Raw genomic sequence first — 15,719 nt, 5'->3', positions numbered from 1 at the left:
ATATGATGCGTTTAATCAAAATAAAGTGGGCTAAATCCGGCGAGAAAGACGCGGGGAGCGGGGCTGGTTGTTGGTTGTTGGTGTTGGTTGTTGGTGTTGGTTGTTGGTGTTGGTTGTTGGTGTTGGTTGTTGATTGTTGTGTAGGTTGTCGGGCCTTTGGTTCGGCCCCCCAATAATTTACAAAAATTGGCACCTCTGGCGTCACCTGATTCCCAACCGCCCAGCCGGCTCACGTTCCGCCCGTGACCGCGGTGTCACTAGTCAGCTGACCCGACACAAACAGATGACAGTCTTTGGCGTCTTTCGTGAGAGCTCAGTGTGTCATGCGCAGCTGAGGGCGCTCCGCGTCGTGGATTTCGAGCAGATTTCGCCTGGTCTTACTGAAAGTTGACGACTCGGTGGAAATAGAGATGGAACAATGCCCGCTTGGCAGGGTATAGGTGGCAGCACCAGATGAGTAAGCACAACCTAGTATAGGTGACACTGCTTAACCACGGAGGAGCGTGGCTTTATAGGTAGTAGCACTTGGCAAGGGCCGAAATTGAGCCTAAAAGGGATGACAATGCAAATGTGGTGTGTGACCACGGCCTTGAGTCTTATCACCGTCATTGCACACGGCTGGTCGTTCTAGCCGGCTCATTAGTAAACGTCTTCCAAGGGAGCTGGTTCATATCCTCCATAGTGTCGGCAACGAACTCCCGCCAGTGCCAGACCTGGTTCAGACTGCGATACAGCTGCCCACGCTCTCACCAAGTCTGGTACGGATCTCTTCATCCCCGTCCCCATTGGCGGCTCGGCGCTGATTGAGCTCCTCCGCTGTCTGTTGCTCCGTTCTTTACCGTATTTTGTTCGAGCCTTTCGATCGGACGAATGCCACAATAGTCTACAGGCTTGGTCCTGCCCTCTGACGTCACCAGACCTTCAGCGCGGCCGGTGCCACCGTCCGCAGACCATCCCAGTCAGGGGCAAATAGCGGCGCTTAAAGCGATCAAACCTACCTCGCTACGGATGTGCAGATCGGAAGCCAGCCGCCCTAACCAGCTGAGCTATCGAGACATGCTTTGGACAGGCTTCGCCGTGGGTCGGCATCTCGTCCCCATCACCCGGTCTGCCTCAGCATCCTCGCTGCAGGAGATCTCGACCAAGCACGCCAACATGTCGAATATCGGCAGGATACTCTATTATCTGGTCGCGGGTTGACTCGCTTCAAGTTTCGCTCCGCTTAACAGCCTCCCCTCTCTCCCACAATCCCGGTTCCTCCCCGGTTGAGAGCCCCTCCCCTCCCCTTCCTCCCACAATCCCAGCTCAGCCCCGGTTAACAGCCTTCCCTCCCTGGGGCTCCCATTCCGCTCCGGTTTACAGCCTCTCCTTCCTCCCACAATGCCGGCTCAGCCCCGGTTAACAGCCTGCCCTCGCCGACAACCCCGATTCAGCCTTGGCTCACAGCCTCCCCTCCCCCGGCAGATCTGGTTCAAGAACCGGCGCGCCAAGTGGCGGAAGCGCGAGCGCAACGCCATGGTGATGATGAACGGCGCCGACATCAAGAGCGGCTTCGGCGGCCAGCTGCAGGGTTTCATGCAGCCGTTCGGCCAGGAAGCGCTCTACTCGGGCTACCCCGGCTGCAATTGGGCGGCCAAGGTGCCCTCTCCGCTCGGACACAAGGCGTTCTGGCCCGGCTTTGACACGGGCGTTAACCCGCTGAGCGTGCCGAGCCAGGTGAGCGTGGGGGACGGCGAGGGGAGGAGCCGGAGAGGGGCTCTGTCTGAGGGCTGTGTGTCGCAGCGCTGTCATGAAGCGTGGTGTTGATCCAGATTTTGTGGAGGAGCGGAAGGTTTGTGTGGACTGGCTGCTGTCCCACCAGTCATACCGTCTTGTCCACCCATGACGCCACCACGCTACCCTCTGCTGACCTGCTCACTTGTGACTGACCTATGCCCCCCCCTGCTGACCTCGGTAACCGGTGGCTGACCTACGCTACTCTCTTCTGACCCGTGCCTGACCTATGACACTTGTGCTAGCCTGCGTCTCATCTGCTATGCCCCTGCCGACCCTTTATGACCTACCTATGGCCTGTAACGACTCTTATGTCTTTTGATGACCTGCAACCTCCATCGTCGACCGCTGATGGCTGTATCTCATGTCTGTTTGGTCTATGCCGCCCGCCGACATCTGTCTGACCTGCAAAGCCCCTGCTGACTTCCGTGTCTGACCCGCACCGCCCCGCCCGCAGTCCCCGGGCGCCAGCATCGGCATGAACTGCTTCAGCTCGCCGGCCGCCGTGAGCACGTCGCCGATTGGCTCGCCGTCGATGACGTCATCGCTGGCCTCGGGCGCCGCGCCGGTCTGACGGCCCCTGGCCGGGTTCTAACGCGGCCCCCGGTCAGGGATCTAACGATCCCTCACCGGGGGTATAACGGCCCCTGACCGAGGCATGTAACAGCCTATGACCGGGGTACAACGGTCCCCGACAAGGGTCTAGAGGCCACTGACTGAGGATCTAGCGGTCCCTGACTGGGGATCTAGCGGCCCCCGGCTGAGGATCTAGCGCCCCGTGACCGTGGGTCCTACAGCCGCCGGTCTGAAGGCTGCCGACCGCTGACCTGACGTCTACAGGCTTCGTTGTCCGTTAAGGCTGAGCAAAAGGCTTAACGGATAACGAAGCGGTACAGCAAACAATTCCAGCAAGGTGTTGCGTGTTACTTATATGCCCTTCGGTCGCTGACACTGTCATGCTGTGGCTGCGACCGCTGCCGAAAGGCTTTCGATCTTCGCTGCCAGCGGCGACGTATGATGTCGATGGTGCAGATTTGTAGCGCCGAAGTCGTTGCGGCGTGCACCGAACCCGAAGCTGTTCCGAAACACTCATCTTTCGCAAATGGCCAACGGGCATTGTTAAAAACCGAACCATATTTCTTCCATGTTTAAAATGTTCTCATTTATCTGAGTTAAATTTTGGCTTTCTAGGTCACACACATTCGAGTTGCTCTATGAATTTACATGTTCTTGGAGTCGTGTGCAGGAATGTTTTACGTGCCCACAACAGGAATGTGTTACGCACCCACAACAGGAATGTTTTACGCACGCCGTTTGTGCATGCAAACGCACCTCACGTGATTCTGAGGCAATTGTGACGCTCCCGTGATTGTCGTTTTTATAACCACAAATTCGCCAACGCATCTTGTGCACGTTTGCCCGCACATGGGACTGTTTTTAGCTGTAGCAGTCGCGTTGGTTACTCCCTCATTTGCTCTATACCTCGCCGAACGATGTTGTGTTTCTGGCTCCGGTGAACCGGGCCGCGCCCGTCTTGACCCTCGCGCTGTTACCCGCTTCCATCCGGGCGCGGTTCACTGGCGCGCCGCCCAGCGCCTGCTTCTCTCCAGCACGTGCTGGCTCGATTCGTGCCGGCGCTGGGGCCTCGTAAGTTCTTCTCACCATCCCTGCGGCATCCCAGAAGCAGAGGCGAGGACGGTGACCTAACCCCTGTGATCTAGGGCGGTGCTGCTGCAATACACGGACGGAGCTCGTGTCGTGTTTGTTTCGCGGGCAGAGGTCGCTGAGAGGAGCAGTGCGGATCACATGACCGAGGTACTGTGAGCTGTGAATATACATGTGAACTGGGGACAGGTCGCGTGCGCAGGGGACCTGTGAGCTGGAGACAGGTCTCGTGCGCGGGACACCGTCTCCCTTCCAGCGACTGTTCAGCGCTATGCTGACGGTGACCTGTACGCACAAGATTCCGGCGGTGGGAGCTGCGGCGGCGTCGGCCACATACCGCCCGAGGGACGAGACGGCACGCTCAGGTCGACCCGCAGCGGTCGTCTTCAAGCTGCGGCGGCGCTGGCCACACGCCCCCCCCCCCCCCCCCCCCCGAAGCGACGAGACGGCACGCTCGGGCCGTCCCGCAGCAGCCCTGTCTCCGCCGTGCCGTCCAGCAGCATGACAACAACGGGCTGCCCTCCGACCCGCGCGGTCTCGCGATGGAAGCCACCTCACAACCAGACGCCCATTTAAATATTCCTGGTGGACAGCCCTGTGCGCGAATTGCCTTCTCGCGTCCTGCGAAGGACCATGCCGACCACTTGGCCTTTTGCGTATTTACTTTCGTTGCTGGATCCGAACAATATATTGATCCGCTCACATGATCTAGAACGATATATAAATATGCTACCTGCGTGGATGCACGGCAAGCCCATGAACACGGCAGCCGTGAGATGACGCGCGGCAGAGGCAGTACACAAGACACCCCACTCGGCGACAGGTGCACCGTCCCCCGACCCGGCACCGGACGGTTACTCCGCCACTGCCAGCCATGACCGGCTCGCGCCGGACCGGCCTCAGCCAGCGGCGCTGTTCTCTTCCGACCCACCCCACCGATCGTACCGGCGCCGCTGGAGCTCCTGCATCTCGCGCTTGAAGCCCACCTCCCGCGAAAGGCGCCCGGCGTCGCTGCGACCACCTTCCCAAGGAATTAGACAACCCTGGCTGAAATCGGCCTAACAGCAACGATTGTTAGGTTATTTATCGACAAGAAACATATCCAGACAACCAATAAATATTCAGATGACGAAAGCTCCATACGCTACACAGAGGCTAGCCTACACGCGCCGTCAACTGAATAAGCCTTAATTAGCGCGTCGCCTGACAGGGCCGTCAGCTTCAGCCCGGTCACGAGTGAGTGCCTCGCGCGTGTCAGGCCCAGCCCCCGGGGCGGCATGGCACCAGCTCCAGACACCGCGTCCCACGCCGACAGCGTCTCCGCTCCCGCGCGCTCGCTTTACCAAAGCGACTCGGCGCGCACGGCAGCTGGCAGCTGGCACAGCGCGGAGGGCAGTGTCGCAGATTGCTGGCCCGAACCGACCACGGCGGCACACAGCCAGCGCGCAGCCCAGCTCGGGCCTCAACTTGGCCGCAGCTGCTGGCACCGGCGCGGGCCGTCCTCGTGCAGCGCGCCGCCGCCCGCCCACAGTCCTCCGCCCCACTAGCTCGCCACGGCCCTGCCTTCCACTCCACAACACCTAGGCCTTCCACTCCACATCGAGCGACAGCTGCCGGCTCTATTGCCAACGGGTCCGACAGACAACGGAGAAACGGTGTTTGCGCGCCGGCGGCGGCGGCGGCGCCGCTGCGGGCACCCGCGCCACCGCCGCCGCCGGCGCGCCGGTCAGGGATACACGTGAGAGGTGAGTGGCCAGAACGGCCCGGACCAGCAGTATGTATGTACACGCGAACAGCCCGGCGGTGCGCCCAGCGGCTTCACGGAGACAGAGAGACGAAGAGTGACAGCGCGCGCGCGCGGCGACACCACACCACACACACAAACGCCGAACAAGCTGTCCGCTCGCGCGCGCGCGCGCGCCGCCAGGGCACGCACGCGCACACGGCCCCCGAGCCCCGCGCCCGATCCCGACCCGACGGCCGGTCGCTGGGGCGGGCGGCGCGCCCTGGCGGCGGCACATATCACAGGCGGCGGTGCGGCGGCCGGCCGCCGGCGCCCGTCGCCGCCCCTCTCGCGGCGCGCGCGCTCACTCGCTCGCTTCGCCGACGGCGGCGCGGCGCTCCCACCCCGATTAATGTCCGTCACTGTCAGGCGGCGGCGACGGCGGGCGGCCGGCGGTCGGCGGGCGCGGGGCGGGCCGCGGCCGCCCGGCTACACCGTGTAGCGGTTCTTGGCGATCGAGCCCGACTTGACCATCGTGTCCGAGTGCGCCTGGTAGCCGATGGTGATCTTAGGGTTGATGTTGAGCACCTCCTTCAGCCGTTGGCTGCGGGGAGGCGGGAGCGCCAGATGAGCGAGTGTGGAGAGTGCATACGCGAGTACGCAGGAAACAGGGCAAACGGCAGAGGACCTCTACAGGCCTGTCAGGGGCTGAAAGAGGATGTTTTCCGCACTGGCATAGCAGCACACGCCGACAAAGGAGCTTTGCTTTTCGCAGACAATTCCGTCTTGACATGCGCGAAATGTCCATTGATCAGACATCCAGCTGTTCACCAGCATACCCGGGCCATTGCCAGTTGCAGGGCCGCTGGCTCAGCTACGTCCCACAAGCCACACACTAAACAAGCCTCAATTCCCACCAGTATTTCGCCACTCCAGCCACAACGGTGGCCATTCGGTCGCTGGTGACCACGTGGCCGCCGCACACCTAGATCCCACCAGCCAAACGGAATACCCTTGCAACCCAGACGGCGTTCTGACTTCGGAGCCCCCATGGTCTCGCATTCGCCGTCAACGCCAGAGCGCTACATTGAACTACTCATAAACACGTACTCCAGACAGCTCACTCTCCCAGGGCGCGCACCACTGCCCCCTCTCCCTCCCCGAGGGGGGGGGGGGGGGGTCCGGGCCACCGCTCGACTGACCCGATCCGAATGACCTCCTCCGCCTTCTTGGCGTCGCCGGTCCAGATGGCGATCTTGTCGCCCTTGTTGCGGATGTTGACGACGGCGCCGCACACCGTCTCGCCGGCGTCGCCGAAGCCCTCGCCGATCATCAGCAGCATCTGGGGAGCAACGGACCGATACATGACCGGCCCGCACAACTGGCCGATCGGCACACAGCCCACTTACGCACGTGCAGCACGGGCTACCACGGGGGAGGGGGAAGCTCACTGGATGCACAGAACATCCGAGCGAAGCAGTGGCGGGCTCTTGCTCATGAGCTCATGGTAATTAACTGGGGACTTTTTCACGTTGCATACCAGTCATTGTTTGAAAACGTCACTGAGCCAGAGCCACATGGTATAATGCAGGCAGATCATTCTCAGCGCATGACATTACAACGGACAACAGGAGACTGAAGGCCTTTGTGCTCATACCACGTCAATTTTGTCAGGATATCGCTGCAGTGTACTAGCGCAGCGTGAAAAAGCGCAATCACATCTAGCACATGGTCCCCGGTAACAACAGAGACTATGGCGACAGCACAGCCGTAGCCGGTGTGCGGGAGGAGGAGGCCAATGCGGTAGTCACGCGGAACAATATCAGTTCAACGCCACAACTCTTATCGTCGCGCATGGGTGACTCTTCACCATGCAGGCTATATCGGTGTTAGCGGTCGACGGCCGAACCCACAGTTTCCACCATGTAACCCTTGCCTGCCCGCGAGCGGCCGCCACACCGTGCCAAGTTTAAAGGGATAAGCTGTCGGCCTTCCCTCTCGGAATGCCCTCACCCGGGTGACGACATCGGTACCCACCAGCTACTGTACCGCAAGTCAGGAGTTGACTTCTCTGCGGAGGTGAACTCAAACCAAGCTGATATCTCACGTCCGTTACCCTTTACGCTACCGTTTGAACTATCCGGTGTAGAGCATGCCGTGCTTGACATCTCGGTTGTCAATCACGTACTCATGCCATTACTAACGGTACATGGTAATGACACGATTAGTGACACTAACACTGACAACGCTGACCAACAGACACACACCTACTGCAGCAGCCTGACCACAGAAAAGCCCGAGGCAGCCCCCACAAAGCCACCCTGGCTGTCTACATGTCAATAGCTTCGTTCGTTCCTCCATCGTCATAGCCTTCCCGGGCCACGGTAGAGGTAAACGCCAGCCAGCACCACGCGGGCCGCATCAGACCGCCACCTGAGCTGGCGTCGGAGACACACCGGCACCAAGAAACGCCCGCATGCAGAGGATGTATCCAACAGCTGGCGCCAGGCCAATGCTCGGAAGGTAAGCCAGCCCCAGCGAGCCTCGCCCGCTCTTGCGGGCCTCTCACTCCTTCCGCATCCAAACCGGCGCCGGTCAGAAAAACAAACCAGCTTCCACACCGCTGGCCAAGTTGTGCCAACAAGCACCGGGCCTCTTCCGGTGTCCACTGTAATCCCCCCCCCCCCCCCCTCTAAGAAACACGCACCGGGCACTGGCCAACTTCAGCCAACAAATACCGGACCTCTCCCGGCGTCCACCGTAACCCTCGCCCTCCCCCCCCCCCGCCCCCAATCTTATCGGTCACTGGCTAGGTTCAGCCAATAAACACCGGGCCTCTCCCGGCGTCTGCCGCACCCCCCCCCCCCCCCCCCCCCCCCCCATCTTACCGGTCACTGGCCAGGCTCAGCCAATAAACATCGAGTCTCTTCTAGCGTCCACCGGCCAACTACCCGCGTTCTACCGTGACAACCGCCGTCTACCGCAACACGTGCCACGCTCTCACCACATCGAGCCAGTAGACGTCGAGCCTCTCCCGGCGCTGCTTGTCGCCGCGGTCGAGCGAGATGAGCCAGCGGCCGCCGCTCCTGTTCCGCTGGTCCTCCCACATCGGCTTGATGCCCTGCTTGAACAGCGAGTAGTCGGTGCCGTGCTTCAGGTTGGACGCCGTCTCGATGTAATTATACGTGCTGCAACGGCGGACGGCACACGGTCAGCGGCAGGGAACGGTCAGCTGACGGTCAGCGGCGGGAACGGTCAGCTGACGGTCAGTGGTAGGGGCGGTCAGCTGACGGTCAGCGGCGGCGGGCGGTCAGCTGACGGTCAGCGGCGGCGGGCGGTCAGCTGACGGTCAGCGGCGGCGGGCGGTCAGCTGACGGTCAGCGGCGGCGGGCGGTCAGCGGGGGACAATTAGCGGACGGCGGCGGCGCCGCTTCAGGGGCAGGGAAAAGCTTTTTCACTTCAAACAGAGGGAAGTACAGCCTCTGAAAGGAGGCGGTAGGGGGAGACGGGGAGACGGGCGGTAACTCAAACAACAGGACTGACTCATTTCAAGCTGGTCTCCTTGCATGTGCCCTGTTGGAGGGCTAACTTTGCTTACCAAATTGTACCAAATGTTCGCAAATTTATTCGTGGCAAAGAGACTGGCAAGATGGCATAGACACATCAGAAGCAGTGGGGGAACACAGCCTGCAAACTACGGAGCATTTAGCACCGCGCCCGCCCTAACCCGGACCAGTGGCCTTGGGTTTCCAACATCACATGGAAGAGGGGTGTCCCGAAGCAACCGTGCCATGTTGTCCTTTTCACTCATGATAGCTTCTGAAGATCTGTGGGGAAGGTTTGTCTGGAGATATCTGGAGATGGCAGGGAACAGGGGCAGGTGGGATCCACACATGGTATTACCATACAGACCTTCCGGCGCGCTGGTTTGTGTCGACACGCGTTTTGGGCTGGGGCAGACGACACCATGGAGACCCCTCCGAAGAGACCCGGGTCAAACTCCACAATCCCTCGATATTCGGCACGCCCGTGCTCACATCCACACAGCCCCTCACCCCTCACCCTCTGCCCCACGTGGAGGTCGGAGGCGTCTGTCGGTCGGCCACCGCGCCTCTCGGCGGCGCCGTCGCCACTTACGACCAGAAGTCCTCGACGCTGGTGACGGTGATGATCTCCACTTGGTTCTGCTCCCAGGAGCGCGACTTGTCGTTCTCGTAGTACCAGAGCGTCCACGAGTTCTGCAGCGGGTGCTTGATGAGCAGCTCGGGCGGCAGCGAGGCCAGCTTCTCCTCAGTCATCTCCTCCGGCATCTGAGCGGCGACGCGAGGTGACATTAGGTGTCTGGTGGTGGACGATGTCTGGTGGCGTCAGGAGTCCGGTGGTGTCAGGTATCGGTGGTGTCAGGTGTCGGTGGTGTCAGGTGTCGGTGGTGTCAGGTGTTGGTGGTATCAGGCGACAGGTGGTGTCTGGTATCAGGTGACAGGTGGTGTCTGGTATCAGGTGCCAGGTGAAGGGTGGTGTCTGCATAGGTTGGTGTCAGGTGTTGGATTAGTGTCAGATGTCAGGTGGTGTCAGATGTCTGGTGGTGTCAGGTGGTGTTAAGTGTCACATGACTGGATATGCTAGGTACTGGGGAGTGTTGAGTGTCAGGTGGCATCATGTGTCTGGTGTCAGGTGGCACCAGGTATCATGTATCAGGTGGCATCATACATCAGTTGGAGTTGGGTACCAGCAGGTTCTGGTGGCACCACATTACCTGTTGATGGCATCTGGTGTCAGATAGTGTCAGATGTTAGGTGGTGTGAGGTGTCTGGCAGCACCAGGTGGTGTGAAGTGTCTGATGTGAGGTGTCAGGTGACATGAGGTATCTGGCAGCAAGGTGTGGGGTGGTGTGAGGCAGTGTTTAATGTGGCCATGTGACGGCCAGAGGCAACACAACAAGATGGCATATGTCATTGCCTGGCCACAAATGCTACATGGTGGTGTTGCATCAGTGTGTGGCCCCAGTGGCATGCACAGCACACTATCTTTTATGTTAGCTTCTTCATTCCTGAGGAATACTCACCAAGATGCACTTCCTAAATGGAGCATCATCCATTTCAATTCACTCTTAACTTTGCTTTCACATACAGCAGTCATCTAGTTGTAGCAGTATTACTAAGTTTATGAAACATTTCTGGATACCAAATGATGCCAACATATTGGCTTTATGCCGGACCCTAACCCAATGCTGGCAATTTAATTGTAATCCTGGCTGTAATCCAAATGTTGTTCCTTACTGGACATTCCCACCACACCCCAACCCCAACATCTTCCCACCCAGGACTTATCTTTTGGGGTAAAAAACAGTCAACAACTTGTTCCTGGCCTTACTATCAACATTTCCACTACCTAGCAGTTACAATTAATACACTTTTCACCATGTCTGCCCAGGTTGAATGCTATGTTTGTTATGGTGACCTCCAGCATAATGTAATATTACTTCCTTTTGAGGGCAAAATTATAATGATACAATTCCGACACATTTTTATTATTATCAGTGCTGCACGCTGCAAAAACATGATATCGCATGCACCTTTATCAAAAGTATGATGGCAAACATAATTCCCACCCAAACATTTCCACATGGCAACTGATCCCAGTGTGGGCAAAGGGCATGTGATTCAAGCCCTTGTCACATTGTAAATGTTTCAAGCTACTTGATACTTTTGACACAATGCCATAAAACTCTGGTTCTCCAGTGCACCCACAGATCACATATTCTGGTGAGTGATCTGCCTATATCCATGCAATGAACAAGCTTCTAGATGGGGAGGAAGTGAAAGCAAGAGGCGGGCATTGCAATACTGGAATGAAAATAGAAAAGACCACTTGGCAAGACAGTCCGACTAGATTTTTTGACTGATACTTGGTAACCACAGGATAAAAATGAGACAGTTACAAGCTAAATTAACTGAAATATACAGCTATCTGGCACAAAACATAGTATGCTGGAAACATATCCGCAGAGCCAATGAAGCTGAGAAGCAATGATGTGAATGGTCAATATAAGCATAGCTGAGGCCAACATCCCTTTATTTAATACACTAGCCACACAGGCCCACATGGGTTCATAATAATTACTTGCAATTAATGAATACAAATTATTCAGTCCACAAATATCATATTTTAAAACAAAACTGGCTTGGGCAAAACATAACATTTGGAGTGGTTATATCTAAAACTTCATCTCCTCCTCAAATGGGAGAGCTTATATTGTTTTCAAGCACTCTACCATACCATATGGCAAGTACCAAAGTGTGGCACATGATGATCATGAAAGCAAGGCACTCTATATCACAAAAAAATGTAGAGGTAAAAACCCATAAAATTGGCAACCAGATGCCATCACAATTTGTCACAGAGATTCTACCATTCCATATGGCTAGTGCAGAAGTGGAGCACATGATGATCAAGAAAGCAAGGCAATCTACATCACACAAAAAATGCAGAGGTGAAAACCCATAAAATAGGCAACCAGATGCCACCACAATTTTCATGTTGAGGTGTTTAAGACTCTTAACCAGATCACTTTTCTGTTCACTGCGGCAATCTTGCCCTGTCTGGGCTCAATACATCTGCCTACTTACAAACACCTGTGTGAGGAGTTCAATGAAATTTAAATGCTGTGGCAAGGAATGGCAAACATGATCATAACTTTTAGCTCACTCAAGTTTCCATAGATTATACTTCAACAGGTTAACTATCCAAAATCAATGGCAAGTTGGAAAGGCCAGGCAGTATCACAGCTTTGGGCCAATTTTTAACATTAACATCCCTGATGTCGCTAACACACCTAAAAGTCACTCACTTGTACCCTAAAATGAATGTGCAGAACAGAATAACACCCAGTTCCAGGTCCCAATTCTGTGTGTACAGGCACATTTAGTAACAGTTCAGAAGCTGACAGATCACAAATGTGCCAAACTTTCTCTCACATCACTTTACATACAGGACAGACATTTGTGGCGCACACGTAAAACAACAAATTGCACACAAAATCTGGGGTAGTGGATTAAAGCAGCGATAAATGAATGCTGTATGACAGCAATGGAACACAGCAAGACTAAAATGCCATCAAAACGCACTACACCGATACCATGTTCCCAAATCACCGGTGATTTTTTCCAGATGGACCACTTCCACACAAAACTGGACAACCGTGTTAAGTCTGAGAACACACCACCGGTTCTAGATTAAGTCTAACATAAAATAAATCAGCAACCATTACCTCCATTTTCTGCACATCCAATGCAGCCATCACGACACCCCAGACGCTGCAACAGCACACGCCACAACGGGCACCCCGTTACCGTAGTAACTGTACAGCACTGCCATATATGGAATATATTATGCTCAAGTTTCACTTCGAAAAAAAATGTTGCAGAATTTAATCATATCTCTCAAAAATTGTGAATTACGTGTGAATTTAGATATTAATTTAAAAACGCATAAACTTTTTGTAATTATAACGAGTATCAAACAAAATTAACACGTATGTAAGTCCCGACAAGCAGCCGCTAGCAAAATAGCCGCTGGTAGCTTCTATGAAAACCACGCAGACAAATAATGGAACATTTACTATTCTACACGCTTAAGCCCTCTTTGCAAGACATTTGGATAATCTGCGGACGCCATTAAAAAATCAGTAAAATGGACAATACAATCCGTCTCATCTGAAGACTTAGATATCCCTTTATGTGGCCGGGGGCCGCGCCACAGATTTTTAGTTATGGCGACAGGACTTTCCAGAGGGTCTCTTGTACAAAATGGAGCATCCTCACGCGGGGCCTCCTACCTGGGTAGTGCTGCTTTCAAGAGGAGGACACTGAAGGCATGTGCCCCTTATCAAATTGTTACATGCATCATATCCAAACAGGGGCGCAGTCAGAGCCTTGACAGGGGCAGGGCACAGAGTCGTCGGATATGGCCCAGTTGTTATTATATATATATATATATATATATATATATATATATATATATATATATATATATATATATATATATGCATGTTCGATTGCAAATGCCTGATGGCTCAGCACTGACGAGCTTTTTATGTATCGTTCTGGTTTCCGGGCTTTTAATTTAGCATTATCGTTTAGATTTAAGATGGTTCACACAAAATCACTCATATACAGGGGCGGTTGCAGAGGGGGCCACGTGGCCATGGCACCACCTTGGGCCTTGAAGGGACGTATTGGCTCCGAAAGGCCCCATAGCCGGCCGGGCAGACACAGTTTTTTAACGCAAAACACAACAAAACTGGGTGTCTCTGGACTTCCAGATGACCAAGAACATTTGTCAGCGAAAGTGGAGGGCCTGTGAGAAGGCACAAAAAAACATTCGATGATTGGAAAAGTTGTGAAATGGAAATTTTAGGCCTCATTTCACTGTCTAGGGGCCCCATGATACTTCCGGGGGATCTATGCGTCCACTTGCAGGATTAATTCGATCGTAAAGGAGCATTCCACGTTGCTCTTTATTTCTTTGCATTTGCTGTTGCCGTGCGCTGTTGCTGGGCCCTTCCTGTTAGCGTACCGCTCTTGTCAATCTTGGCACTCTTGGCACTCTTGTCAATCACGGGCTGTTCCACGGATTCTTTCCATTCGCCTGAAAGGCTCTGTGAGCTATTGCCGGGGTCTTATATCTTAACCTGCCGGGATATTCTCAGTTGCTCAGGGGCCTTTTACGTAGGTCTCGGTAACCTACCGACACACCTGCAATATGATCATCATCATGATCTTCATGATCTTTGGGCCCATTCAATTGTGGGGGACCTCTACATCTGGTTTTGGATGCGTGCTTTTTGAATGGAGGGCCCTCCGTTCTTTTCGGGGGCCATATCTGTCAACCTGCTCTGGGGCACTTGATTATTCGGGGACCTCTCCATCGTGTCGTGAGTATTTCATGTTTGAACGGAAGGCCCTACGCTCTTGCCGGGGCCCCACCTGTTAACCTGCTCGGGCCCACTTGAATATCCGGGGCCCTCCAGTGTGTCGTGGGTATTTCCCATCTCAATGGAGGGCCCTTCGCATTTGTCGGGACCCCATCTCTTCACCGCTTCGGCCCCACTGGATTGTTCGGGGGCCCTATGTATTAGGCCTTAGTATTTGAATTTAGGGCCATACACTCCTGTCTGGACCAGCAATAATCTACTCGGGTATACTTCAACTTTCGGGGCCCTCCGCACTGAGTTCTAGATACTTCTTATTTAAATGGAGAGTCTTACGCCTTTGTCAGGCTCCTTCTTCTTCTTCAGGCACATATCACCATTCTGGGGCCATAGATCATTTTGGGTCCTCTGCATTGGGTTTTGAGTACTCCCTGTTCGAATGGAGGGCCCTACGCTCTTTTTGGGAACCTTATCTGTTAACCTGCTCGGGCACACTCGATCATTCGGAGGCCCTCTACATTGGGCCTTGAGTACTTCCTATTTGAATGGAAGGAAAGCCCCACGCTCTTGACGGGGGCCCTATATGTTAACCTGCTCGGGCGCGCTCGATCGTTCGGAGCCATACACCTTGCGTCGTGAGTATTTCTTAATTGAATGGATGGCCCTATGTTCTTGGCGGGCCCCATCTATTCGGCTGCTCGCGCCGACGGCGGATGCAGAAGGTGGGGGGGGGGGGGGGGAGGAGGCACCGGACCATCCCCATGGACCATGCTGAGGGTACCTAAAGGCTCCAAAGGGACCAATAACCGGCTGTACGGACGCAGTTGTCCTACGAAAAACACACACACACACACACAACAAAATTGAATGCCTTGGGCCTACAGACGACTAAGAACCATTGTTAGCAAAAGCAAAGAGTTCATCAGTAAACGAAGTCCATTCTTCACCGATGGAGAAAGTGTTGCTTGAGGGAGGTTTTGGAGCTTATTACGGTGTCTAGAGGCGTTACGCTGTTGGTTGCCTGACCTTATGTGTCCACTTGCCCTGCCAATCTGATCGCTAAGGAGCTTTCCACGTTGTTCTCAATCTCTTTGCATTTTCTCGTAGGACTCAATGTGCTGTTGGGACGCTATGTGCCTCCATTCCTGAGCACTGTTCATCGATCAGGCCTTCCTCCATGGATTCTTCCCATTTGCCCGAAAGGCCCTTCACACTTTTCCGGGGTCCCATATGCCAGGGTGCACTCAGTTGCTCAGGGGCCCTTCATATAAGTCTCGGGTTCTTTCCACTTGCTTGGAGGGCCTATGCCGTTGCTAGGGCATTTTAAAGGTGCGGCACGGAAACAATCGATGCTCAGGGGCCCTCTACTTTGGTCGAAGGCTCCCTCCATTTGGTCACATTTGCGGAGGACTCTTCACTCGTCTCGAGGCTCGTGTTGTTAACCTGCCTGCGCGCTCCTTATGACACATGGGTATTAATTCATGGTCTTGGATAATTCCCCTTTGCTCGGAGGGTCCTGTGCTATGGCCACGGCCTTATATGTCAGCCTGCCGGGCACTACTGGTCGTTTAGGGGACCCACCGCGTTAGTTTTGGGTTCTTTTTGCTTATTCTGGGGACCCTGTTC

At 55.1% G+C, this 15,719-nt stretch overlaps 2 protein-coding genes across 2 annotated transcripts; one reads left to right on the top strand and one right to left on the bottom strand.

Annotated features, from left to right (window-relative positions):
• The first annotated feature begins 1,056 nt into the window (after positions 1-1,056).
• On the top strand, positions 1,057-2,347 carry LOC119114818 (pituitary homeobox x-like). Its single transcript, XM_037238862.1, has 3 exons — positions 1,057-1,077; positions 1,465-1,716; positions 2,231-2,347. The coding sequence occupies exons 1-3, from the start codon at positions 1,057-1,059 to the stop codon at positions 2,345-2,347; spliced, it is 390 nt and encodes a 129-aa protein (XP_037094757.1).
• Positions 2,348-5,585: 3,238 nt separating this feature from the next.
• Positions 5,586-12,542, bottom strand: LOC119101097 (eukaryotic translation initiation factor 4E). Its single transcript, XM_037224402.1, has 5 exons — positions 12,432-12,542; positions 9,299-9,471; positions 8,166-8,349; positions 6,364-6,503; positions 5,586-5,765 (listed from the first exon to the last, which is right to left on the bottom strand). The coding sequence occupies exons 1-5, from the start codon at positions 12,459-12,461 to the stop codon at positions 5,651-5,653; spliced, it is 642 nt and encodes a 213-aa protein (XP_037080297.1). The 5' UTR covers positions 12,462-12,542; the 3' UTR covers positions 5,586-5,650.
• Between the last annotated feature and the right edge of the window lie 3,177 nt (positions 12,543-15,719).

The sequence above is a fragment of the Pollicipes pollicipes genome, unplaced genomic scaffold (assembly GCF_011947565.3).
Source record: "Pollicipes pollicipes isolate AB1234 unplaced genomic scaffold, Ppol_2.1 Scaffold_1600;HRSCAF=1878_pilon_pilon_pilon, whole genome shotgun sequence".
NCBI lineage: Eukaryota > Metazoa > Arthropoda > Thecostraca > Pollicipedomorpha > Pollicipedidae > Pollicipes > Pollicipes pollicipes.
Note: the sequence above shows the minus strand (reverse complement) of the source record. Positions and strands in the feature narration are given on the sequence as shown.